Source organism: Marmota marmota, unplaced genomic scaffold, assembly GCF_001458135.2.
Source record: "Marmota marmota marmota unplaced genomic scaffold, marMar, whole genome shotgun sequence".
Lineage (NCBI taxonomy): Eukaryota > Metazoa > Chordata > Mammalia > Rodentia > Sciuridae > Marmota > Marmota marmota.
Genome location: NW_026000138.1, coordinates 3,012,598 through 3,034,995, shown reverse-complemented (window position 1 = coordinate 3,034,995; position 22,398 = coordinate 3,012,598). Strand labels below are relative to the sequence as shown.

The 22,398-nt window shown below is 46.9% G+C and overlaps 1 protein-coding gene across 3 annotated transcripts in view; it reads left to right on the top strand.

Annotated features, from left to right (window-relative positions):
- Window positions 1-9,624: 9,624 nt before the first annotated feature.
- P2rx7 (purinergic receptor P2X 7) overlaps window positions 9,625-22,398 on the top strand; it is a 48,779-nt gene continuing 36,005 nt past the window's right edge. Inside the window, exon 1 of one of the 3 annotated variants that reach the window (XM_015502489.2) lies at window positions 9,625-9,828. In XM_015502489.2, coding sequence (XP_015357975.1) covers window positions 9,704-9,828 — 125 coding nt within the window. In that variant the 5' untranslated portion in view covers window positions 9,625-9,703. Of the gene's footprint in view, window positions 9,829-21,218; window positions 21,730-22,398 lie in introns of those variants that run through there. The other 2 variants (XM_015502490.2, XM_015502491.2) reach the window with 2 other exon arrangements.

The window sequence follows — 22,398 nt, the reverse complement described above, 5'->3', positions numbered from 1 at the left end:
CAAGAGGGAAGCTGCAGTTGGGCTCTGGAGTTCAGAACTCGGGGGCACTTTCTAGGAGCACCTCTCCAGGGAGCCTTGGACTGGCGGCCTTCCCGTCCCAGCCCAGCCCCAGCTCCCCTCCCCCTCCTCTCCCTCTCTTGGTTTCGTGGCCTCAATTCCCATCTCTTCAGCGTGACTTTCCTCTGCTTTCCCCTCTGTGCTCCGTAGCAGAATGTCCCGCTGGGATTTGATGGCTTTCATCTCTGCTCTAATGAGAGAGGAGGTGTCTCATTATTCAGGGAAGACATGTCCTCTCCCCAGGGCAATGTGTTCAGCTTTGGGGTTAAAAAAGGAGATGCTGTGAGGAGCACGTGGACACTGTGGTGGATTAAATAAGAAAAGAAAAACGACACTTGTTTCCTCAAAAACTTGAAATATTGAATCATCATATGATCTAGCAGTTCCGCTGGTGACTATATGTCCCCCAAAGAATTGAAAGCAGGGACAAGAACAGAATTTTGTACATCTTTGTCCACAACAGCCACAAAAAGCAGAAACAAAATGTCCGTGGACAGATGAATGGATAAGCGTAACGTGGAATATCCACACAGTGGCATGTTATTATTCCACGTTTAAAAGAAGTCGAATTCTAACACATATGCTACCACCTAAATGAGCCTGGAAGATGTATGCCAAGTGAAGCACCCACCCAGACACAAAAGCACAAATATTGCACAATTCCAATTATGTGAGGCTCCTAGAATAGTCAAATTCATAGAGGTGGAGGGTGAAGTTGTGGGTGCCAGGATGGTTTGGGGCAGAGGAACAGAGGGTATTAAGTTGCAGTTTGGGGTAATAAAAAAAGATCTGAAGCCAGGTGCAGTGGCGCATGCCTGTAATCCAAGCTCCTCCTTGGGAGGATGAGGCAGGAGGATCACGAGTTCAAAGCCAGCCTAAGTAATAGTGAGGCGCTAAGCAACTCACTGAGACCCTGCCTCTAAAAAAAAATATATATATATATATATGGCTGGGGATGTGGCTCAGTGGTTGAGTGCCCTGAGTTCAATCCCTGGTATCTCCCCCCCAAAAATCTGGAGATGCATGGTGCTACGGTTTGGATGTGTCTCCCAGGCTCATGGTGGGAGACACATCCACCCTAGTCCCCAGATTCATATGGTATTTGGAGACTGTTAGGGTTAGAGGATGGGGACTCTGTGATCTCATCAGTGGCTTTATAAGAAGAGGAGGAGTGATCCAAGCTAGCTCACTCACTCTGTCTTGTCATGTGATGCCCTTACGAAGCATGGGAAGATCCACAGGATCCAGCCAGATGCCAGCGCCATGTTCTTGAACTTCCCGGCCTCCAGGACTGTGAGCTAAATGAACTTGTATTTTTTTTTTTTGTCGTTATATTCTTTATAAATTACCCAGTCTCAGGTATTTTGTTATCACAACAGAAAATGGACAATGACAGACAGTGGTGATGGTTGCACAACAGTGGGAATGTGCTTGGCATTACTGAAATGTATACTAAATTATAACAGTAAAGATTACATTATGTGTATTGACCACAATTTTAAAAAAGCTTTTGGTTTCCGGAAAGTTGGAGGTAGCCAACCCATCTGCCATTTGAGTGACAGAATCTCTGTTAGTTGGACTGCAGGAGAAGCTGGCAGAACTCTCAGTGGGGAGAAAGGAAAGGGATCTAGGCTTTGGGTCCACACAAAAGCAGATGCCTGAGCCACACTCCAGTATGGGCATGTTCCAGGGCCCATCTATCACCAGGAGCTGCCAGGGCAAGTGTACCAAGGGAAGGATGACAGGGGGTGACCTGCCAGGTGCTGGACTAAAGCTCCACCCCAGAACCCAGGAAAACTGCCTCTCAGCTTTGCCTATCTCTTGCCTATCTCTGCACGGATGCTGTTCGTCCATCCGTCTGGTCATCTCAAAATGCATTGTTTAAAAATAAGTCAAGTCAAAATGACTTAATGTGAAAACAGAAGTCCCAAGGTAGGGTAGCACCAGAGTCAGTTAACTTCATCCAAGTTCTTTCCAGAGGATGGGCCATCTGAGGACTGGGGATCATTCTGCTCTGCTATCCAGAGTGTGCAGCATTAGAAAGACTGTCCCCTCTCTGGACTCTTTCTTAGGAGTGACCTCTTCCTTTGGAAGTCCCCTAACAAACTCCTCTTGTCAACGTTCCACAACTAAACACTCCAGGTGAACTGGGCTAGCATGAAATAATCACACAGAGACAGAGAAATTTCTTTTTTTTTTTTTTAATGGAACTACCCATTTATTGTAAGCAGCAAAATGAGACTATAACATCAAATCTTACTATATTCTTTATGTCCATTTTGAAAAGATTTTTGTTCAGTATTTTCATGTTCTTGAAATTGTGGGGAAGTAGGGAGGTCAAGAAAGGCCTCAGAGTTACTCAGAACTACTCCAGGCTTTGGACCTCCACTGTACACTTCCGAAACCCCAATTTTCTGTTCATCCAGAGGTGGTTAGACCCAGAAGGGAATAGTATGTCACAACATTCTGGCTCAAACAAGACTAATTTGATACAGAAAGCTGATTTTAACTTTTATAATTAGAAATATCTGTTTGAGAGTTAAAGGTGTACAGCTCAGTAGTAGAGCATATGCTTCATATGTATAGAACCTACATTCAATTCCCAGCACCCCTGCCCCCCACCACCCCAAAATTTCTTTTTTTTCCTTTTCTCTTTTTTTAAATTATTTTATTTTTTTAGTCATACATGACAGCAGAATGTATTTTGATATAATACATACATGGAATGTACATACATCAATCATAATGTCTATTCTATTCCTTTTTCTTTGGGTCCTGTGACGCTCCTCTGACCTTAGGTATCCATGGAAAGAGAGGGAGGAGCACATGCTGAACCCTTTTATTGGGGAGAAGCCATTCAAATGAGGCAAGGGGTGGGATTACAAAGGTACAGGGGAGTGCAGCTCCACCCCTCTGGGTGCCGCCTAATCTAGGGCCACGCCTTGTGGCCCTAGAGCCAGGGAAGAGTCATAGCACTACCTGCCAGCTACAGTGTTCATTCAGATCTCTGTGGTGCGTCAGGTCCTGACTTAAGGTGCCTGCATTTGGAGTGGGATCCTCTCATGCTTCAGTGGCCACACCAGCCTTCATACGCATTGCCTACCGCTGCCCGCAAGAGAATGGGGTTAGCACGACACTCCTAACCCAGAATGGTCATGTTTCCCAAGGGTTGAAACCTGAAGGATATTGGGGATTCTGTTATCAAAGAAAAGGAGAAGGGGTCTCAGATGGGCCACGAGGAGCGTCTGCTACTGATGAGCTTCAGCGATTCATGGACACTTGGGAAGGGCCCTTTGTACTTGCTGTGGGTTAAGAGTATGAGCTCGTCACTCTAAGTCAGAGACAGCTTGTCTATCCAGCTGGTGAGATGAAGAAAGAGAAGGGAGTGGCCTCTGCACATGGAGTTCTCTCTAGCTCCTGTTCTTTTAAGACCTGGATCCTCCCTGACAGCCCCCCACTATAAAGAGGATGCTATCCCTCTCCCGCTCCCATGGCGTCCTCTCTGCTCCCCAAGTGTACCTGCAGAGCCACGGTCCTCTATCTTGAGTAAACTCTGAAGCTTATGGCTCCTGGCTGCACCACCTTCTATACCTTCTCTTTGATGATGTCCACTTTCAACCAATCAACCAACCATCAACCCTTTTGCTCAGATGGCCCGTCCTCTGGCCCATCCTTCCTCCCACCTCATCGATGACATTGGTGACTAGGAAGCTGACCCAAGACCCAGCCAATCTCCTGGTCCCCACTCTTGTCCTTCCTCATTCCAATGACCTTTGTCTCCATTCTACCTTAACTACCACCTCTCTTGATCAAAGCCCGGCCCCAGTTTCTCTTGGGTCTAACCTTCTCTAAATTCTTCTATTTGCCTGGCTACAGGCTTGGATCCTCTGTTCTCTCCATTATTATAGCCTCATTCTTTGAGCTCCCGAGGCCCCTGGCCCTTCTCCTTCTCCCTCTCAGTACTCTGCTCCTTCTACTTCCTTCCCTGTCCAGCATAGATTCCATGCTCCTTACTTTGGCCATTTTCCTGCCAGTCCCTAGATGATGGATACTGTGAGTGACTCTTCAACAGCCAGTCCAAGCTGGTCGGGGTCATTTCCTGTCTCTTGCCAGGAGAGGAAGAGGGTGTGACTGGCTTTAGCACTAGAGGGTAGGGTGATGGGAGAGAGAAGGATTCTGAAAGATCTCCCAGGGTAGAGACAGAATAATAGATGATCGTTCTTTTTGAGGATGAACTAAACAGAAAGGGGGGGACAGGGCAGAGGGACAGAAAGTCCTGGGTCATTGATAATGGGGTCAAGCCACTAAAGCAACCCCCCTGAAGTTCATCTTCCCCCAGCATATCCTATTCCATACGGTAATACCTTACTTCACATTTTACTTGTGTCAAGCAGTTGGCTCCTTCCGACAAAACCACATGAAATAACATCGTTTTCAATTTGCACCAAAAACCCAATCCTGGATCAATATAAGTTTCCTTTTATTCTGTTTTCCTACCTTTCCTTCATAGACAGATGAAGAAAACCACAGGCCCTTCATCCCCTAGAAATGTCAGGTGCCTCTCTGACCTCCATCATTGGCAGGAAAGCCTCAGTTCCCCCGTCCATCCCCAGACTTGGTGTTTAGGGTTGCAGAATGCCTCAGTTATTGTGTGACACAGCTGTCTTGACTAGGAGATAGATTTGCTTAAGTTCCCAAGGCTAGCACGCGGATCTGGCTCACGTGGCGAGGAGTGGAGGAGAGATCTTGGGGTTAGGATAAATTCAGCATTCACAGGAAGGAGAGAGCAATTATACCCAGAATAATCTGTATGAGCCAAGTCGTTCCCTATGCCTGGGTTGAGTTAGGGGACAAAGAGGAGTGCTCTACCCTGTGTTGTGGGGATGGCAAGACTCAGAGAAAGGTGACTCTGGGGGGAAGGGAGGCAGAGAAATACAGCCAGCCTTCTGCTCCTGTGTCTTGGCCCTGGCTAGTTGAGGGACGTAACTTGGTTTACACTGTTCCAGGAACAAATGTAAATAACTATAAGAAACACAGATGACACCAGAGATCACAAATCCTAAACCAGCTGAACCACTTGGCAAGTCCTGGAGGGTGACTGGGTGCAGAGGTGGGCAGTGGATGGTGTGGGTAGGCCCAGGCCCCTGTCATCATCTCATCCCAGATACCGTTGTAACAAATGCCAGGTCTCTAAGTCTCAGTGCTGCCTGGAGTTCCTGCTTTTCCTGCTGGCTCTCTGCTCTTGCTCACCATAGCAACTCCTTTGAATTCTCCTCCCTCGGCCTCCTCCTGCCCGGTGCCTCCCCCTTGGCTCTTGTCAGGCAACCCTCCTCCTCACTCACTCAGGAAACGGACCTTTCTCACTCTGCTGCAACTGGACTTGCCTTTCCCTCCCTCCCTCAGACACAGCATGCTCTGTCCAATAGAACTTTCCACAGTGGTAGCCGTGTTCTGTCCCATCACTATCTGAAAGGTAGCCACTGGCCAGGTGTGGGCATTGAAACAGCTGGTATAACAGGAGGACTGGATTTTTTCACTTCATCTCATTTTAACTAATTTAAATATGAACAGCCATGTGCGGGAGAGGCCACTTACAGACAGCACCTGTATGGTGCAGCTGGAGGAAGACCAGAGTGCCTGGTTTTATGCTAATCCTTGACATCACTAAGCAGGAGACTCCTGACCAATCTATTATACAAATTCTGAATTAGAGCGTGAGACGAAGGGAGAGAGGGTTGGAAAGGCACAAATATAGTGGGGAAAATATTGCTTTGACTTTTTTTTAGTCATTGCAATTCTTGAGAGAGAAGCCACGGTGCACTCATGCCATTGCTGCAAAGCCGGCTGGTACTGACACAGACATGGAGTCTGAACAGGAGGAAGGACCAAACACCAACCAGGTAGAGGAGGGTGTGGTGTCCCCACTGGAGAGTTATTTTAAAGGTTATCTTAGCATTTCCTACCTTAGTACAGAATGTGTGTGACTTGCAAGTCCCATTTTGTGTAGTGATTCAGCTCACTTCTGGTAGTTCCATGACATTCCCAATACTGACATAGCTTTTGAAATCTGACAAGTTCAAGTACCACATCCCCCTCCCCCATACAGTTAACCAATGGCTCCGAGATGCTATTTTGGAGTAATTTGTTTCTCTGCTGATTTTAAGTGTTTTTATGGTACACCAAGCTCCCACCTATTTTGGGGTCAGTCTGTCACCTGCTTACTAGTGCTGCTTTATCTACACAGCTTGGGCCAGGCTCATATGTCCTCTTGTGGCCCCTGGCCATGCTCTTCCTGTGGGCTTTGGCGCATATTGCCTCCTGTTCTTCCTCCCCTCCCGGGGACCTCTGCTTAGTCTGGGCACTGGTCTCCTTCTTCAGCCCCCTCTAGGTCACAGTACCCTTGACCTGGACAGACCCATGGCTCCCTCTGCTCATTCCTCAGTGCAGTCAGAGGGGATTCTGCAAGGGTGCAAATGAGATCCTGCCATGCCCCTCTTTATACACCCGGTACACCCACCGACTGCTCTTAGGATAAATTCCACATTCCTGACACACCTAAGCATGAATGGGAGTGACCTTCCTCCCCAGCATACATCACCAAGGATCTGGGTGCAAGTAGTTTATTTGGGAGTTGGGCCAGGGAGGAGAAGGTGGCCAATGCATGAAGCAGAAAGGGTAGGTGTGACTGGGGACCTCTGGGAGAAGCCCTGGAGCTGGGGCATTTAACCAGCAGTGCCCCTGCCTTGGGGCCTCTGTTCTCTGAAGGCCAGCTCTCCCTCCCTTCTGGCCTTCCTCCTGCCTCTCTTTATGAGGGCTGCCCAGATGTCAAGTCCATTCTGTGCCCTACCCATAGCCATATCCAACTGGACCACAGATCAATAGCTAAACCAATCAGATTCACTCCCCTTGGATTCTGGAATTGGTTTGCAGTGAACTGTGGACACCTCACTCTGAAGGCTTTTTGCTCTCAGAGAAGCAGAGAAAGCCAGGGCTGGCAGTGGGTGTCCAGAGAGTCAGAAGAGGGACCACACAGCTACACACAGGAGGATAAGCAAGCCCAGTGCATGGCAGTTTAGTTTCTGCTTCTAGTAACTGGTTTTCTTGTGGTTGGGCTGCATTTCCTGCACTTGAGTTCTTCCCCCACCCTTTTCTTTCTTTATTACTTTTTGTTTTGTTTTGGTGTGTGGTGCTGGTGATTGAACCCAGGGCCTTGTGCATGTGAGGCAAGCACTCTACCAACTGAGCTATATCCCTAGCCCAAAATCATCACTGTTTTAAGCCAGGAGATTCTGAAGTTGCTTTGTTATTGCTGCATGATCTGCCCTGTCTTGACTGATACGAACACACACACACAAAAAAATGCTCAGAAAGAATGGCTGGAACTGCTGATTATGGAGAGAAGAGAGCTCTAGAAAGATAAGACGGAATCATGGAAGCTAAAGTTAGAAACCAGGAGAACATGGGACCTTGGAGAGTCATAGAAATCAAACAGAGAAATTGCTCCAAGAAGTATAGAAGGTTGGTGATGCTGAATGTGCCCAGGTGTCAAGTAAAACAAGGAATAAAATATATCCACGAAATCTGGTGACTGAGAGGTTGTTGGCATCCTTACTGAAAACAGCATCGTGCAGTGGTGGTGATGGTGAAATGGGACAGAGGGCTGAAGCAGGAAGGGACAATGGGGAAGATTCAGCGGCAGCGCTGCTCTGAATACTTCCTGCTTATTGAATCATAAGAGGTGTGGCCGTCTGTGTCTGGCTCCTTTTGCTTAGCATGATGTTCTCAAGCTCTCCTGTGTTGTAGAATGTGTCAGCGCTTCTTTCCTTTTTACGGTTAAATCACATTTCTTTGAATATATTAATTGGATGAAACTTTTGATGATCCATTCTTCCATGGAGGGACATTGGACTTGTCTGCCTGGGCAGAGCTGTATGCCTGAGTTTCTGGTGCTCTTGGGAATGCATGAATGAATGAGTGAACAGAGCAGTCCAAGGTCACAGAGTTGTTAGGACACAAAGGCAGGACTGGGGGCCAGGCAGCTAGCCCTCTGGAACCTGCATTCTAACCATCAGGCTTTACTGCCCAGTACAAGTCCTGTTCATCTCCTATTTTTATAGATACAGGTTGCTGTGTCACTCAGAGTGCTGGCAGGAAAGCTGTCACATACTCAGGTGGCAAAACGGATGAGGGACCTTTTACAAAGGTGTGGGCAGAGTTAAGAAAAAGCACTGAGGGACAATGGGGCTGGGGCTAGCAGCACCCCGGTAAGGAGGGAGTGGTGGCACCAATATGCCTGAGCAGGGAGGGGCCAGGAGACTCACGTCTACCCTCTATTCTCCAGCCTCCTGACCTAGAAGTTAGGGAGGCCCTGATGCAGCTTATCTGGGTGAGAAAGAACAAATTAGCTCAGACTGGAAAAGTAAAAATCTCCCTGGCCATTTACTAGCCTGGAATAACAGGAAAATGGATAAAGTCAGCCATAAAGATATAAGGGAACAATATGTCTCTGCATCTATGAAGTGATAATATCCCCATCCCATCTATGATAGACTGCTGCTTTCTTCCTCCCTGAGAAACACACCCCTCTGAAATCACACACAGTCAGAAACTTGGCTGTTTGCAGCGATATGACTTAGAATGAAATCTTTCACTCTTGCCCTGAGGATCTAAGTCACTCTGACCCAGAGAAGTGCCTCTGTGTGTACCTCAGAGCTTCAGACAAAGGGTTTCTGGATTCAAGGCTCAACATTGATCTTGGCTTTGTTGCTTCTAAGGAAACAGGGCCCTGGGTCCCCTTTGCAATCTATATTTGAAGTTGTCTGCTTTCCTCTGAGCCTATTGAAACTCGACTTCATCTCAACTCCACCTTCCTTGGAATCCTACAGTAGCCTCATCTCCTCCCTTGTTTGGTGATGTCCTGGGCTCCCATGGTGGGGCATCTCCCTCACAGGAAGGTCAAGAAACACAGTGGACTGCCACTTAGTTCCTGGTGATCTGAGGCTGATTGGGCTGTCATGGGTTCACCTCCCCCCGCCCCCCAGGGCACAAAGGAGGATGGAGAGTAAATCTAGAGGATCAATTGGGAGAGATTCAGCATAGAAATAAAGTACCCCACCATCCAGAGTATTGTCAAGGACAGGGGAAAGAAAAGGGGACACTTTCATTCAAGAAGTGCTCCTATACATCTGGGGTTGAATAAAGAGCTGTAGAAAGGAATCAATCTGTGAGTGGGGTTTGAGGCAATGGAAAGATCTAGGCTCTTTCCAGAGGCACAATGGAAGTATTGGGTCTCATGACATTTGAAGGGCTGCCCCTTTCTCCCAAATGAAATGAGTTCAAAAAAGCGAAAGGAAAGAGGGGAAAGGGAGAATTCTAAAAATGCCACACTCTGAACACCATCTTTGTGCAGGCGTCTGGGGGAGGCCAGCTGGGGCGGGGTCCTCTGCCAGTCGGGCCTGTAGGACTTGGTTCTTCTTGTTTATCCCAGTCACATCTGGGGCAGTTGCCAGGGCCCGCCCCCACTCTGCCGTCATTGGAGGAGCTCAAAGTTAAAGGATCCCACTAAGAATCAATACGTTTCATTTTGCGGTTCCTGGGGGGAAGTGGGCAGTCGCCCTGGCCTTGAGCAGGGAGCGAGCCTCTCACCATGCCGGCCTGCTGCAGCTGGAGTGAGATTTTCCAGTATGAGACAAACAAAGTCACCCGGATCCAGAGCGTGAATTATGGCACTATTAAGTGGATCTTGCATGTGATCATCTTTTCCTATGTGTGGTGAGTGGCGCGGGGGTGCGCAAATCTCTGCAGCGAGGAAACCCCAAGGGGCCGTTTCAGGTGCACATCCTGAGTCCACGTGCCTTTCAAGGCTGAGGACCTCCCAGCAAGCCTGGAGGAAGCTGCGCAGGCCGCAGCCGGAGGAAGCCACCGAGGGAGGCGAGTGTGACTCCATTCAGCTCCAGCCCAAGCCTGCCAGGTGGCACAGGGCTGGGCATGCCTGGGGAAGGTGGGAACACAGGGCGACACCCTGGATTTCCAGGGAGGAGGCAGGGATTTCAGGTACACCTGGTGATACTGTTGGCGTCTGGATTACCATGCTGAGGGGAAGGAATAGGACCAGGCTTGTAAATGTCTCTGTGGGCTCCCTTTGTTTGTGTTTTGTTTTTTATTCGTGTGTGGGTGTGGTGCTGGGGATCAACCCCAGGGTGTTGTGTCTAGAAACTGCTCTACTACTGAGCCACAACCCCTGCCCCTGCTTTTATTATTTTAAAAACAGTTCATTGAGATTCATACACTGTACAACTTGCTCATTTAAAATGTATAACTCGGTAGTTTTTAGTGTGTTCACAGAGTTGTGCGATTATCACCATAATCAATTTAATACATTTTCCTCTCCCAAAAAGAATCCTACACCCCTCAGCCATCATATCCAGCCCGCCTCCCATACCCCCTCAGCTCCAGGCATCCACTAATCCACTTTCTGTCTCTGTGGATTTACCCATTCTAGATATTTCATATAGATGGAATCATGCAGTGTGTGGTCCTTTGTGACCCACCTTTTTTTCTTTACCATGTTTTCAAATGTTCATCCATGTTGTAGCATGTATCAGTACTTCATGCTCTTTAATGGCTGAATAACAGTCCATTGCATGAATAGGTCACGTTTATTTATCCATTCATCAGTCGATGGACATTAAGGTTGTTTCTCTTTGGGGCCATTGCGAATAATGCGACCATGAACATTTGTGTCTGAGGGGTGGTGGTGTGTTCTCATTTCTCTTGGATGTGCACCTAGGAGTGGGACTGCTGGATCATATGCTAATGACATTTCACCTTCAGAGAAACAGATGGTCCGTTTCCCACAGCTGCTACATGTCTTCACATTTCCACCAGCAGAATGTGAGGATTCCAGTCTCTCCACACCCTCACCAACACTTACTAGTGTGCCTTTTTATTATAGCCAACCTAGTGGGCATGGGGTGGCGTCTCTTTGGGTTTGACTTCCATTTCCCTTAAGGCAAATGCCTTATTCTCTGTGGTGGTGGTGGTGCTGCTGCTGCTGCTGCTGATAATGATAAATTGTATCCACACAGGGAAACACTGTAGTGTACTAAGAGAACATCTATTTTATAATCACTTAACCTCTCTGAGCCTGATTCTGCATCTGTTCAAATCATTGTTGTGTCAAACACGGAATGTAGCTGGGTGTGGTGGTGCATATTTGTAATCAGAGACTTGGGAGGCTGAGGCAATAGGATCACAAGTTCAAGGCCAGCCTCAGCAACTTAGCCAGACCCTATCTCAAAAGAAAAAAATAAGAAGTGCTTGAGATGTAGCTCAATTGTATAACAGCCCTGGGTTCAATTCCCCAGTACTGAAAAGAGGGGGATAGCACCAAAATCCCTTATGAGCACCATTAACCGGTAGTTATTTTTAAAAATTACAGTTGTGAATGTAATTGGACATCCTGTCCTCTGAGTCTCAAAGTAATCACATCCAGGCTTGGATTTGAGATCTCAGGATGTAGATACAAAATTTTTCCCCCCATCTTTGGGCCTTGGTTCCCTCCTCAATAAAATAGGGATCATTGTTGGGACCATTAAATGGACTAATAAATGCAAAACTGTTAGAGATGTGTAGCACATAACAAGCCCCTGTCGGAGTGTTAGTCCTTATTAAAACACCATTGTTAGGATTATCATTATTTATTTCACACAGTTACTATTTAACAAATTTATATATATAATTTTTTTTTTTTAAAAGCTAGAGGTCTGGGGTTGTGGCTCAGTGGTAGAGCACTCACCTAGCACGTGCGAGGTGCTGGGTTTGATCTTGAGAACCACAAAAAAAATGAATGAATAAAATACTAAACAACTAAAAAATATTTTTTAAAAAAAGCTATAAAAAAGATAACTCTAGGGGCTGTGATTGTGGCTCAGCGGTAGAGCACTCACCTCAGCACCACATTAAAAAAAGGCATTGTGTTGTGTCCATCTACACCTGGGGAATAAATGTTAAAAAAAAAAAAAGAGTAAAAAAAAAAGATAACTCTACACAAAGTGCTTTTTCCCCCACTTTTAAAAAACCTGGCCCAATTAATTATATATGACAGTAGCATGCACTTTGACACATCATACATAAATGGAGTGTAACTTCTCATTCTTCTGGTTGTACATGCTGTAGAATCACACTGGTCATGTAGTCATGTAAGCACATAGAGTAATAATGTCTGATTCATTCTAATATCCTTCCTAACCTCATACCCCCTCCCCTCCCTTGGCTCCTCTCTGTCAAATCCAAAGTAATTCTGTTCTTCCCTAGCCGCCCCCCTATTGTGAATTAGCATCTGCATATCAGAGAAAACATTCAGCCTTTGGTTTGGGGGGATTGGCTTCTTTCACTTAACATGATATTCTCCAGCTGTATCCATTTACTGGCCAGTGCCATAATTTCATTCTTCTTTGAGGCTGAGTAATATTCCATTGTGTATATATACCACATTTTCTTTATCTATTCATCTGTTGAAGGGCACCTAGATTGGTTCCATAGTAGAGCTATTGTGAGTTGAGCTATAAATATGGATGTGGCTGTGTCCCTGTAGTATGCTGATTTTAAGTCTTTTGGGTATAAACCGAGGAATGGGATAGCTGGGTCAAATGGCGGTTCCATTCCAAGTTTTCTGAGGAATCTCCATACTGCTTTTCATAATGGTTGCACCAATTTGCAGTCCCACCAGCAACGTATGAATGTGCGTTTTCCTGCACATCCTCGCCAATATTTATTGTTGCTTGTATTCTTGTTAACTGCCACTCTGATTGGAGTGAGATGAAATCTTAGAGTAGTTTTGATTTGCATTTGCATTTCTCTAATTGCTAAAGATGTTGAACATTTTTTCATATATTTGTTGATCGATTGTATTTCTTCTTCTGTGAAGTATCTGTTCAGTTCCTTAGCCCATTTATTGATTGGGGTATATATTTTTTTTTCTGTTAAGCTTTTTGAGTTCCTTATATATCCTAGAGATTAGTGCTCTATCTGAGATGCGTGTGGTAAAGATTTTCTCCCATTCTGTAGGCTTTCTCTTCATGTTATTGTTTCCTTTGTTGAGAAGATTTTTAGTTTGAATCCATCCCATTTATTGGATTCTTGATTTTATTTCTTGCACTTTAAGAGTCTTGTTAAGGAAGTCAGATCCTAGGCAGACGTGGTAAAGATTTAGGCTTACATTTTCCTCTATTGAGCACTAGGTCTCTATTCCTGTGCCTAAGTCTTTGATCCATTTTGAGTTGAGTTTCATGCAGGGTGAGAGATAGGGGTTTAATTTCATTCACAAAATGATTTTTTTACTGTTTTATTTAAAAATATAAAATCAAAGAAAAAATATTGCTAATTTGCTTTCTTCCTCTTTGTTAATGGAGTATCTATTAACATTTCACCAAATGGGGTCTCATACTCACAGCTTGGGAATGCTGCCTTAAGTCACAGGCAACCAGGACTCAGCCAGCTGTGTTGCGGTAGACCACAGGACTGGGAGAGGTAGTTTGCACCAGGTAGGACAGACCTGGATCACAAGCGGAAGTCCACACAAGCCAAGCTTGCTTAGGACATAGCAGCCAGTGGGGGGCTCTTGGGCTGAAAGGGCAAAGAGCCAGGCTAAGGAAGTAAAGTGAAGCCTCAGTTCTGAGCATGGTGAACAAGGCAGGGGCTGGCTACAGGAGAAATAAGGCAAGAGCCTGATCAGCTTCTTGGTCTCTCCCAACCAAGTCTATATCTGGAGTTGAAGGCAAGGAGGCACCGACGAGAGGCGTCAGGCAGCTCCAGCTTGCTGGGCTGTAGGATCGTGGGGACAGGATGCTGACCAGGACTGTCAGTCAGGGTTTGGGGTAGTAAGTGACAAAAACCTAACTCAAGTTAATCACAAAGCCACCATGTGGGATCTATTGGATCATGAAACTGGGCAATTAAAGAGATGGGGCTGTCCTCAGACAGGAATGAACATGAGTTTAAACTAGGTCACTGGGGTGGAGCTCTCTCCCCGAATCTGTTTGGCTCTACAGATGCTCCTTGGCTTATGACAGAATTATGTCCTGAGAGACCCATTGAAAATTAAAAATATACTAAGTCAAAAATGCATTCAATACACCTATCCTATTGAAGATCACAGCTCAGCAAAGCAGCACACCGTACAGCGCAGTTGTGATCGTGATTGCTGGCTGTCTGGGAGCTGAGGCTCACAGCCTCTGCTCAGCAGCAAGAGACAGTGCTGGGGGCCAGAGCTGTGGCTCAGTGGTAGAGTGCTTGCCTAGTATGTGTGAGGCACTGAGTTCGATTCCCAGCATCACATAAATATAAACAAATAAAATAAAGGTATTAAGGTATTGTGTTCATCTACAACTAAAAAAAAAAAAAGCTCAGGGAAAAATTATCAAAATTAGAAAAACAGTTTCTACTGAATGCTTATTCATACCATTGTAAAGTCAAAAATCATAAGTCCAATCACTGCTTGGTTGGGGACGGTCTGTATGTGGTTTCCTTCTTGATCAGGCTAAGTAGCAAGATGACATATCCTCACACCCTCTCCAGCAGCTTCAGGGGAACAAACCAATCTCTCCTGACAACTCTGGTAAGAAGGTCCCAAGGAAGACTCTGATTGGTCAGATCTGAGTTAGGGGGTCCCATCCCTAAACCAATCACTATAGCTAAAGGGATGGTGTCTTCTGAATTGTCAGCCTTGGGTCACGTTCTGGCTCCTGTGCCAGGAATTAGGGAGAAGAGGGCAGAGTGAGCCTCCCCTGAACCACTCCCAGTGGATTTGCCTTAGGAAAGAATTCTGTTACCAAAAGAAATGGGAGGAGGAAATGGAGAGGGTACACACAAAAAGACAAATATACCTTACAAGGTCATTTTAAAAGCCAGAAATTCCAGGGACCTCTGAAGACTACTTTGTAGTCCTGGTTTGTCTCAGCCTTGCAGCTGGGCTGTGGAGACTCTGCCTCAGATCATTGCTGAGGCTGGGTCCTTCATATTCTTACCTCAGCCCCTCTCAGTCTCCCTAGGAGCCCTGCTCTCTACTGGCCCATGGGGTCTGCTGACTCATCCTGGTACTTGACCTCTATTTGATTTGCTAGTGACCACCAAGTTATCATCTAAATCAAGCTCCCTAAGAGAGGCTGGGCCTCCTCCAGCTGAATAGAAGTGAGGCCACCACAGAGGTGGTGGAGGCATCAGAAGCCAGGGAAGAGCAAATCCAACACAGCCCAGCCCCGGGGGCCCCTGGGAACAGAACTATGAGGAGAATCACCACATGCTCAACCCACCCTTGGTTCTGGGTGAGGTGATTGAGTTTGGGGAGCCATGGGGTCAAACAAGACCCACTTCAGGAGGAGACCCCCGTAGGAGGAAAAGACTCCCACCACGTGACACAGAAAACCAAGAGAGTAGTCGTTGGAAGGTCTGGAAGTAAAATAGGAGCAGCAGGAAGGAGGGAATTCTCCAGAACCTGGTGAGAGAGGAGGGAGGAGCAGAGGCCAGGGCACGGAAAGGGCTGGAATCTGACTCGCAGTGCCAAGAGAAGCCTCCGAAGAGTCCGACACGGGAGTGGAACCGACTCACTTGTGTGTCTAAAGACCACTGAGCTGAGTTGGATTGTGTTGGGACAAGAATGAGGTGTAGGGACCAGCGAGAGGCTGCTGAGGTCAGCCAGATGAGAGAAAATGGCGATGGGTGGAATGGGATGTTAGAGTTGGGCAGACGTGGGCCAAGGCGGGATGTGCTCTGGAGATAGGACTGGTGGATTTGCTGGGGGTAAAGGAAGACTTAGGATTCTGGTGGATGATGATGACGATGCCCTCTCCCCCATGTGCAGGACCCGGGAGAGGCGTTGCAGCATTGCCAGGGACATCAAGCCAGAAATGCCCCAACTCCTACCATCGAGCTGCATCCTTTTATTAATGTTGAACATCAAAACATGGAAAAAAACTGAAAATAATATCAAACAACGCCTTAAAAATGCATTGTGCTTTTTTTTTTTTTTTCTTTCAGTACTGGGGATTGAACTGAGGGTTGCTGTACCCTGACCTTCATCCCCAGGGCTTTTAATTTTTTGCTTTGAGATAGGGTCTCACTAAGTTGCTGAGGCTGGCCTTGAACCTGGATTCTCCTGCCTCAGCATTCTGAGTAGCTGGGATTACAGGCACGCACCCCTGTGCCTGGCAAGTGAGGGCCTTTCAAGTGAATGACTTTTAGGAAAAGCTGCTTGGGGGACTTTTCCTATTTTGCTATTCGGTGGCAGAGGCTTCTGGGTGGACAGGTTTCTGGGGATGGTAGCAACCCTGCCTCCCACCTAGGGATGGACCCTTTCAGCCTTCCTAGGCCATTAGCACAGCCTGAGAAGAGGATTATGAACCACATGGATGTCATCTGGCCAGAGAATATAGTGCCTGAAAGGGGAGTCTAAGGGGTGCTGGAGGAGGGCCAGAGTGTAGACAGCCTTGAGCTCCACCCTGGTATCGGGAGAGCATGGAGAGACATCTCCCTGCACCTCCACATCTCTCTATGAAAATGTTCAAACATAAAAAAAAAAAAACATTAAGGGTTTTATACCTATTGTTTCATATTAGAGGAATCATTCTGTGTCAGATGTAATAATACCTGCTGAGCACTGTGAGTGCTTAGCATGTGCCAGGTTCTGTTTTTAACATGAGATGTGGGTTAGCCTATTTGACCTTTGCAGATAATCCTATAAGACTGATTCTTGAAGTGAGCAATCATGACTTGAACACCAGAACTATGTTCAGAGGAATCCCACCTTCCGAGCTCTGTCTCTAATAGAGGTTGCAACTGAATTTCCCAGCCTCCTTTGCAGCTAGAATGTAGCATGAGACCCAAGCTTTTCCAGTCTACGTACCATGCAGCACTTAGGTATGTAGGGAACAACATGGGGTGGTAGGTATGAGCAGAATTCAAATTTAAGAACATAAAGTATTGCCTTTTGACCTGGGATCCTCTTTCCAGCACCCCAGGCTTTAGAGGTCCTGCTCTGTTCCTCTTCCAACAGTGAGCTTCCCTGTGGATTATGGGGCATGTGAAGCTGTATTAATTTCTATGTTACTGAACAATAGAATCTAAAGCAGCCCCATAGGTGGAAATCAAGATGTCAGGGCCCTAAGTTCTTGCCTGGAGATGGAGGAAAAAGCCACATCAGAGCTCCTTGGCTGCTGGCAGAATTCAGTTCCTTGAGGCTGTAGGACTGAGAGCCCTGTTTTCTTGCTGGCTATCAGATCCTGAATCCATCTTTGTTCCTCACCATGTGGCCCTCCTGGTCCTCAAGCCTCGACAGTGGGAATAATCGTTCTTGGGCTTCACGTGCTTTCCTGGAACCACGTGAAGAAAACTGTCTGCTTTTAAAGAACTCATGTGATTGTGTTGGGCCCAGAAAGATGATCCTCCTGTTCCCAGGTCAACTGTACCGTGTAACATAACCTAGTCATGGAGGAGAATGTCCATCATAGCCCAAGGTTCTGGGGGTCATGCAGGGTATACACACAAGATGCCGGACATCCTGGGGCCATTGTAGAATTCTGTCATCACAGGGGCAGAATGTGCCCACCCACCCCACTATAGTCCTGGTACCCAAGACACCAGAATTTTCTTCTTAAGTGACCCTGAGCCTCTTTCCAGATTTGGCCTCCTGAAAGCACACCACAGTGCCCATGAGCCTGCTTGTAGGCCCAGGGGTAGCCAGTGGGCAATTCTTGTAGGTGGAAGGCATGGAGGGAGTATGGGCGTGTGGTCTGAGTCATACACATAGTGTGCAGCAGGAGCCAGAAGTGAGATGAGAAGGTGTGAGCTGTGGACCAGGAGCCTCTTTAACCAGCACTTCCATGTTCTAACACAGAATTCTAAGGAGCCTAAGAACTCTAAATTTGAATCTGGCCTTCCATGTTGTAAGGAAGGTATATTTGTCAGGATACATGAGCAAACTCATTTTATTTTAAAGTTTGTTATGGCTTTCAAATGTTTAAACATCATTCCGAGGTGCCTCTGGGGCCTGTACATGCGTATGGACCTCTGCTTGTTCTCTTGCCCAGGTATAAGTTTCTTAAGGTTGCTGTAACAAGTAAGTACCAACTTGGTTTCTTAAAACAACAGAAATGTATTCTTCCACAGTTCAGGATGCCAATATTACTGGGCTGAAATCAAAATGTCAGCAGGGCCATAATCCCTCTACAAGTTCTCAGGGAAAATCTGCTCCTGGCCTCTTTAAGCTTCTGCTGGATGCAGGTGTCCCTTGGCTTGTGGCCACATCATTCTAGTCCTCAAGACCAGTGTCTTCCATTCTCTCTCTGCTCTATCTTCCACAGGACCTACTGTGTACATCAAATATCTCTGTGTGTCCCTTTCATGAAGACACATGTGATGGCATTTAGGGTTCACCTGGATAATCCAGGATAAGCTCAACCGTTAATCATATCTACAAAGACTCTTTTCCCTAATAAGATTCCAGGGGTTAGGACTTGATATCTTTGTGGCCATATATGCGGCATACTATAGGAGGTGACCTTGATGGCATCCTCATGCAAGGAGTGGCAGTGGCTGCGATCTGGCACCCATTCCCAAACACTATTGGCATGAGCTGCTCCCTGTTTGTGAGTTCCCACATACGGGTGGAGCTGTGGCTGCCAGAAATCTTTTTCTAGAACAGCGCCTGCTCCCTGGTATTGTTCCAGGCTGTGTGGTGTCTGCGCAAAACTGATTCAGCCCTCAGAGATTATGTGAACTGCCTAACATCCTTTAAACTAACTGTTTTTGTCCTTATTTTTTCACAACTTTATTGAGGTATAATTTACATATTATGAGATCACTCAAAATTTTAAGTATGCACTTTAGTGACTTTATGTAACTTTATCAGGTTGTGTGACCATGGCCACAGTTCAGTTTCAACACATTTTGTCACCCCATGAGGACCCCTCATGCCCATTGCCAGCCACTCCCTGCTCCTGCCCCCAGGATTTGCCCATCCCAAGGCAATCGCTGATTTATTCTCTGCCTCTATGGATTTGCCTTTTTTAGATCGTTTTCTTCCTAAACTCAGCAAAATGGATTCAATTATATAGAACTAGAAACCCTGCCAATAGAATTCTCTTTATTATTTTAGAAGAAGGAACAGTGACTCTGATGGTTTAGATACCTTGCCTAAGGTCACCTGGCTAATCAGAGGTAGAGCCGGGACTGGACCTGAGCACCTCACCTAGGTCCCTGCTCTCACTAGAGCAGTGGGGAGAGGGAATGGGACAGGGCAAAACTATAGAGAGGGACACCGTGTAGGGGACTCCTGGGTCACCCAGGTGGGAGTGGGTGGGTGCCTGGGCTGAGGAGGTGACAGTGGTAGAGGAGAAAGGTAGCTAGAGTAGCGAACTTTTAGGAAGATTAGAACAGTATTTGTAATTGAGTAGATGAGGGGGAAGAGGGACATGAGGGTCCAGCAGTGTGCCATGTTCCTGCTTGGTGGTGGAATAATTTCCCAGAATAGGAAATGCAGGGGAAGAAGCCAGTTTGGGGTAGAAGATGAGCTGAGAAACCAAAGGCACCCAGTCCAAGGTGCCTCTGGGACCTGTACAGGCTTATTTTGATGGTATTAGACGCGTGAGTCCAGAGCTGTGGATACAGGTCTCTCTATGGCCAGCATGCAGATGGTACGTAGAACCCCAAGAGGAAGCTGCAGTTGGCCAGCAAGAGAAACAAGGAGCCCTAGAACAGACCTCGAGCAGCACTAACCTTCAGGGGTAGGGAGCACAGAAGTCCCCAGAGGATTTTGAGAATGGAAACCACAGAGATCAAAGAAGTCAAGGGACTGTGGATTCTTGGAAGTTAAGGGAAGAAGAGGGAAGTGGTACCTGGTCACTGGTGTCCACTGCCACTTAGAGTTGTGCAACCATCTCAGGAAGATCAGGCCCACAGCGTGTCTGCTGGATTTAGTGGAAATCACTTGGCAAGGGAGGCCCTGGAGAAGTGGTGGATGTGGGAGCCAGACTAAAGTGGGTGGAGGAGTGAATGGAGATGCGGAAAAGGATGTGGTGACTCACTCTTTCAAAAGACTCGGCTACAGGGGAGCAGAGAGGCATGGGGCAGTGTATAAGAGTGCGGGACTGAACGAGGGTTTATTTTTAAGATGAGATGTGGTATTTAAATGAAGATGGTGAAGAGACAGGAGAGGAGGGGAGTTGATGGAACAAGTGGAAATCATCCTCATTATCATCGTTATGTTTATTGTCACCAATGAGCAATCACAGGAATGCTTGCTCTGTTCTGAGGCTGCTCTGATTGATAGACCTTTCTTACTTGGAGCCTAGTCCTTTCAGCTCTAAGTCTGACCCCTCTGGTCCCAGCCCTGTCCTGTGTTCCTTCTGAACTCCACATGGCTCTATGCTGCTTGCAACTCTCCTCTCCGCCACACTAATCTCCCTGAGCCCTCAGGCCAGCACCTCCCCACTGTCCAGACCCTTGACTGTTCTGGGGAGACTTAGAAAATTTGAAACAAATCAAAGAATTTTATTTTACCTCTATTTCCCTGGCGAGGGACACTTATGCCATGCCCAAACGACCTTCTGATAGAAGCGCACCAGGCTGTTTGTGGTTCCAATATTTAAGGAAGAATAGCACATCCTATAAATCTGCAAATTGCAAGCAAGCAGGGTTCAAGGGCTGAAAAAAAACAGTGAGCAGAGCAGAGTCAGACAACCGCATCCTGGGTTCAAGCCCAGTTGTGGTTGTACATCCTGGGTTCAAGTGCATTTGCAGATATATGAAGCACAGAAAACCAGTTTTTTAAATAATTCTTAAAAACAGCTTATATAACAGTTTCACACGGGAACCATAAAGATGGAGTCATTGGTTATACTTACTATTTTATTAGTCTCTATATTATTAATCTATAACTTATTAATTGTATTGATTAATTCAGACCATAACATTGACCCTCTCGGCCAAGCCCACGTGGCCACCACCGAGTTTGTGAAGACCCTCCTAAAAGGTGGTGTGCTGGGCCTGGGGCTGGGGCTGGGGCTCAGCGGTAGAGCGCTCGCCTAGCACGTGCAAGGCCCTGGGTTCAATCCTCAGCACCACATAAAAATAAATAAAATAAAGGTATTGTGTCCAATTACAAATAAAAAATAAATATTAAAAAAAAAAGGCGGTGTGCTCACTCTTGCTTTGCTGGTGGAAGCATGAAGTGGTTCTCTGTGGTCTGACAAGGGAGCGGAGATGTAAATGTGTGCGGCCTTTGGCCAGATGTTCCTCCTCAGGAGCTAGCGCCCTGGGTGGGAGAAGATGGAGAAGATGCTTGTGTGAATGTTCCTGGTGACACGGGTGGAGGGCAGACGGTGAGCGCAGTGGTCAGGCCCTGGGCTGGGCGTGAGTTAAACAGATGTGAAAGCACTTCACGCTCAGGGCTCTCCTTTCACTTTGGAGCTACCTTTGCTCAGGAAGCCCAGGCTCTCTCAGCTAGAGACAGACTTTGCTGAGAGGCACTTCTTCCCGGCCCAGCTCTGAGAACTGTCTCGCCATGCTGTCCGGGGGCCAGCTCTGTGGGTATAAGTCCGTGAGAGTCCTTCATATCCACAGTGTGTGGGTTGGGATCCTGAAGAACACCTTCCTGGTGGGCACCTGCATCTACATATGGTGAGTCAGGCTGTGAGCCAGCCAAGGGCCACACAGCCCACCTCCCTTCACCTCCCCCTGCCTGTCACTCAGTGTCCCCCTCTTCAGCAGGAATGGCCTATGGGAGCCCCTGGGATGGCCCTGGCTCTTCTCATGTCAGCTTTCTTTCTCGGCCAGATTCTCCCCAGCTCTCCTCTCCCCACATCCATTTACCCATCCTTCCAGGCCCAATTAAATCCCCTGTCCCTCATGCCCTCTTTGTTCCAGGGACCAGAGGCTTTGCCTGCTGTAGAGAACAAGGAACCACAGCTTCTTAGAGCTGAAAGGACATGGGGATTAGTGAGCCCAGAGTTATCCCCTCACTCAGGGATCAAACCCAAGGCCCAGAGAGGTGACATGGCTTATCTGAGTAACCAAGCAAGGGCAAGAGAATACGGCTGGGGAGGTCATGAGTATATTCCTTCCAAAGGGCAGAATATTGTAAACTCTCTTTTGTTCCCTCTTTTTTCTTTGATAAAGCTCTGGCATGTTTTAATTCCTAAAATTTACACATTCCTCATGATACAAAGACAGGTTTCTGATTATGAGACTGTTAGGTTCTATTAAAGCTGATCTAGAACAAGTTGCACATTCTGGAATGAACACAGAGAGAGATCAGAATTGAGCTCCCCCAGTGGTGGGTCAAACTGA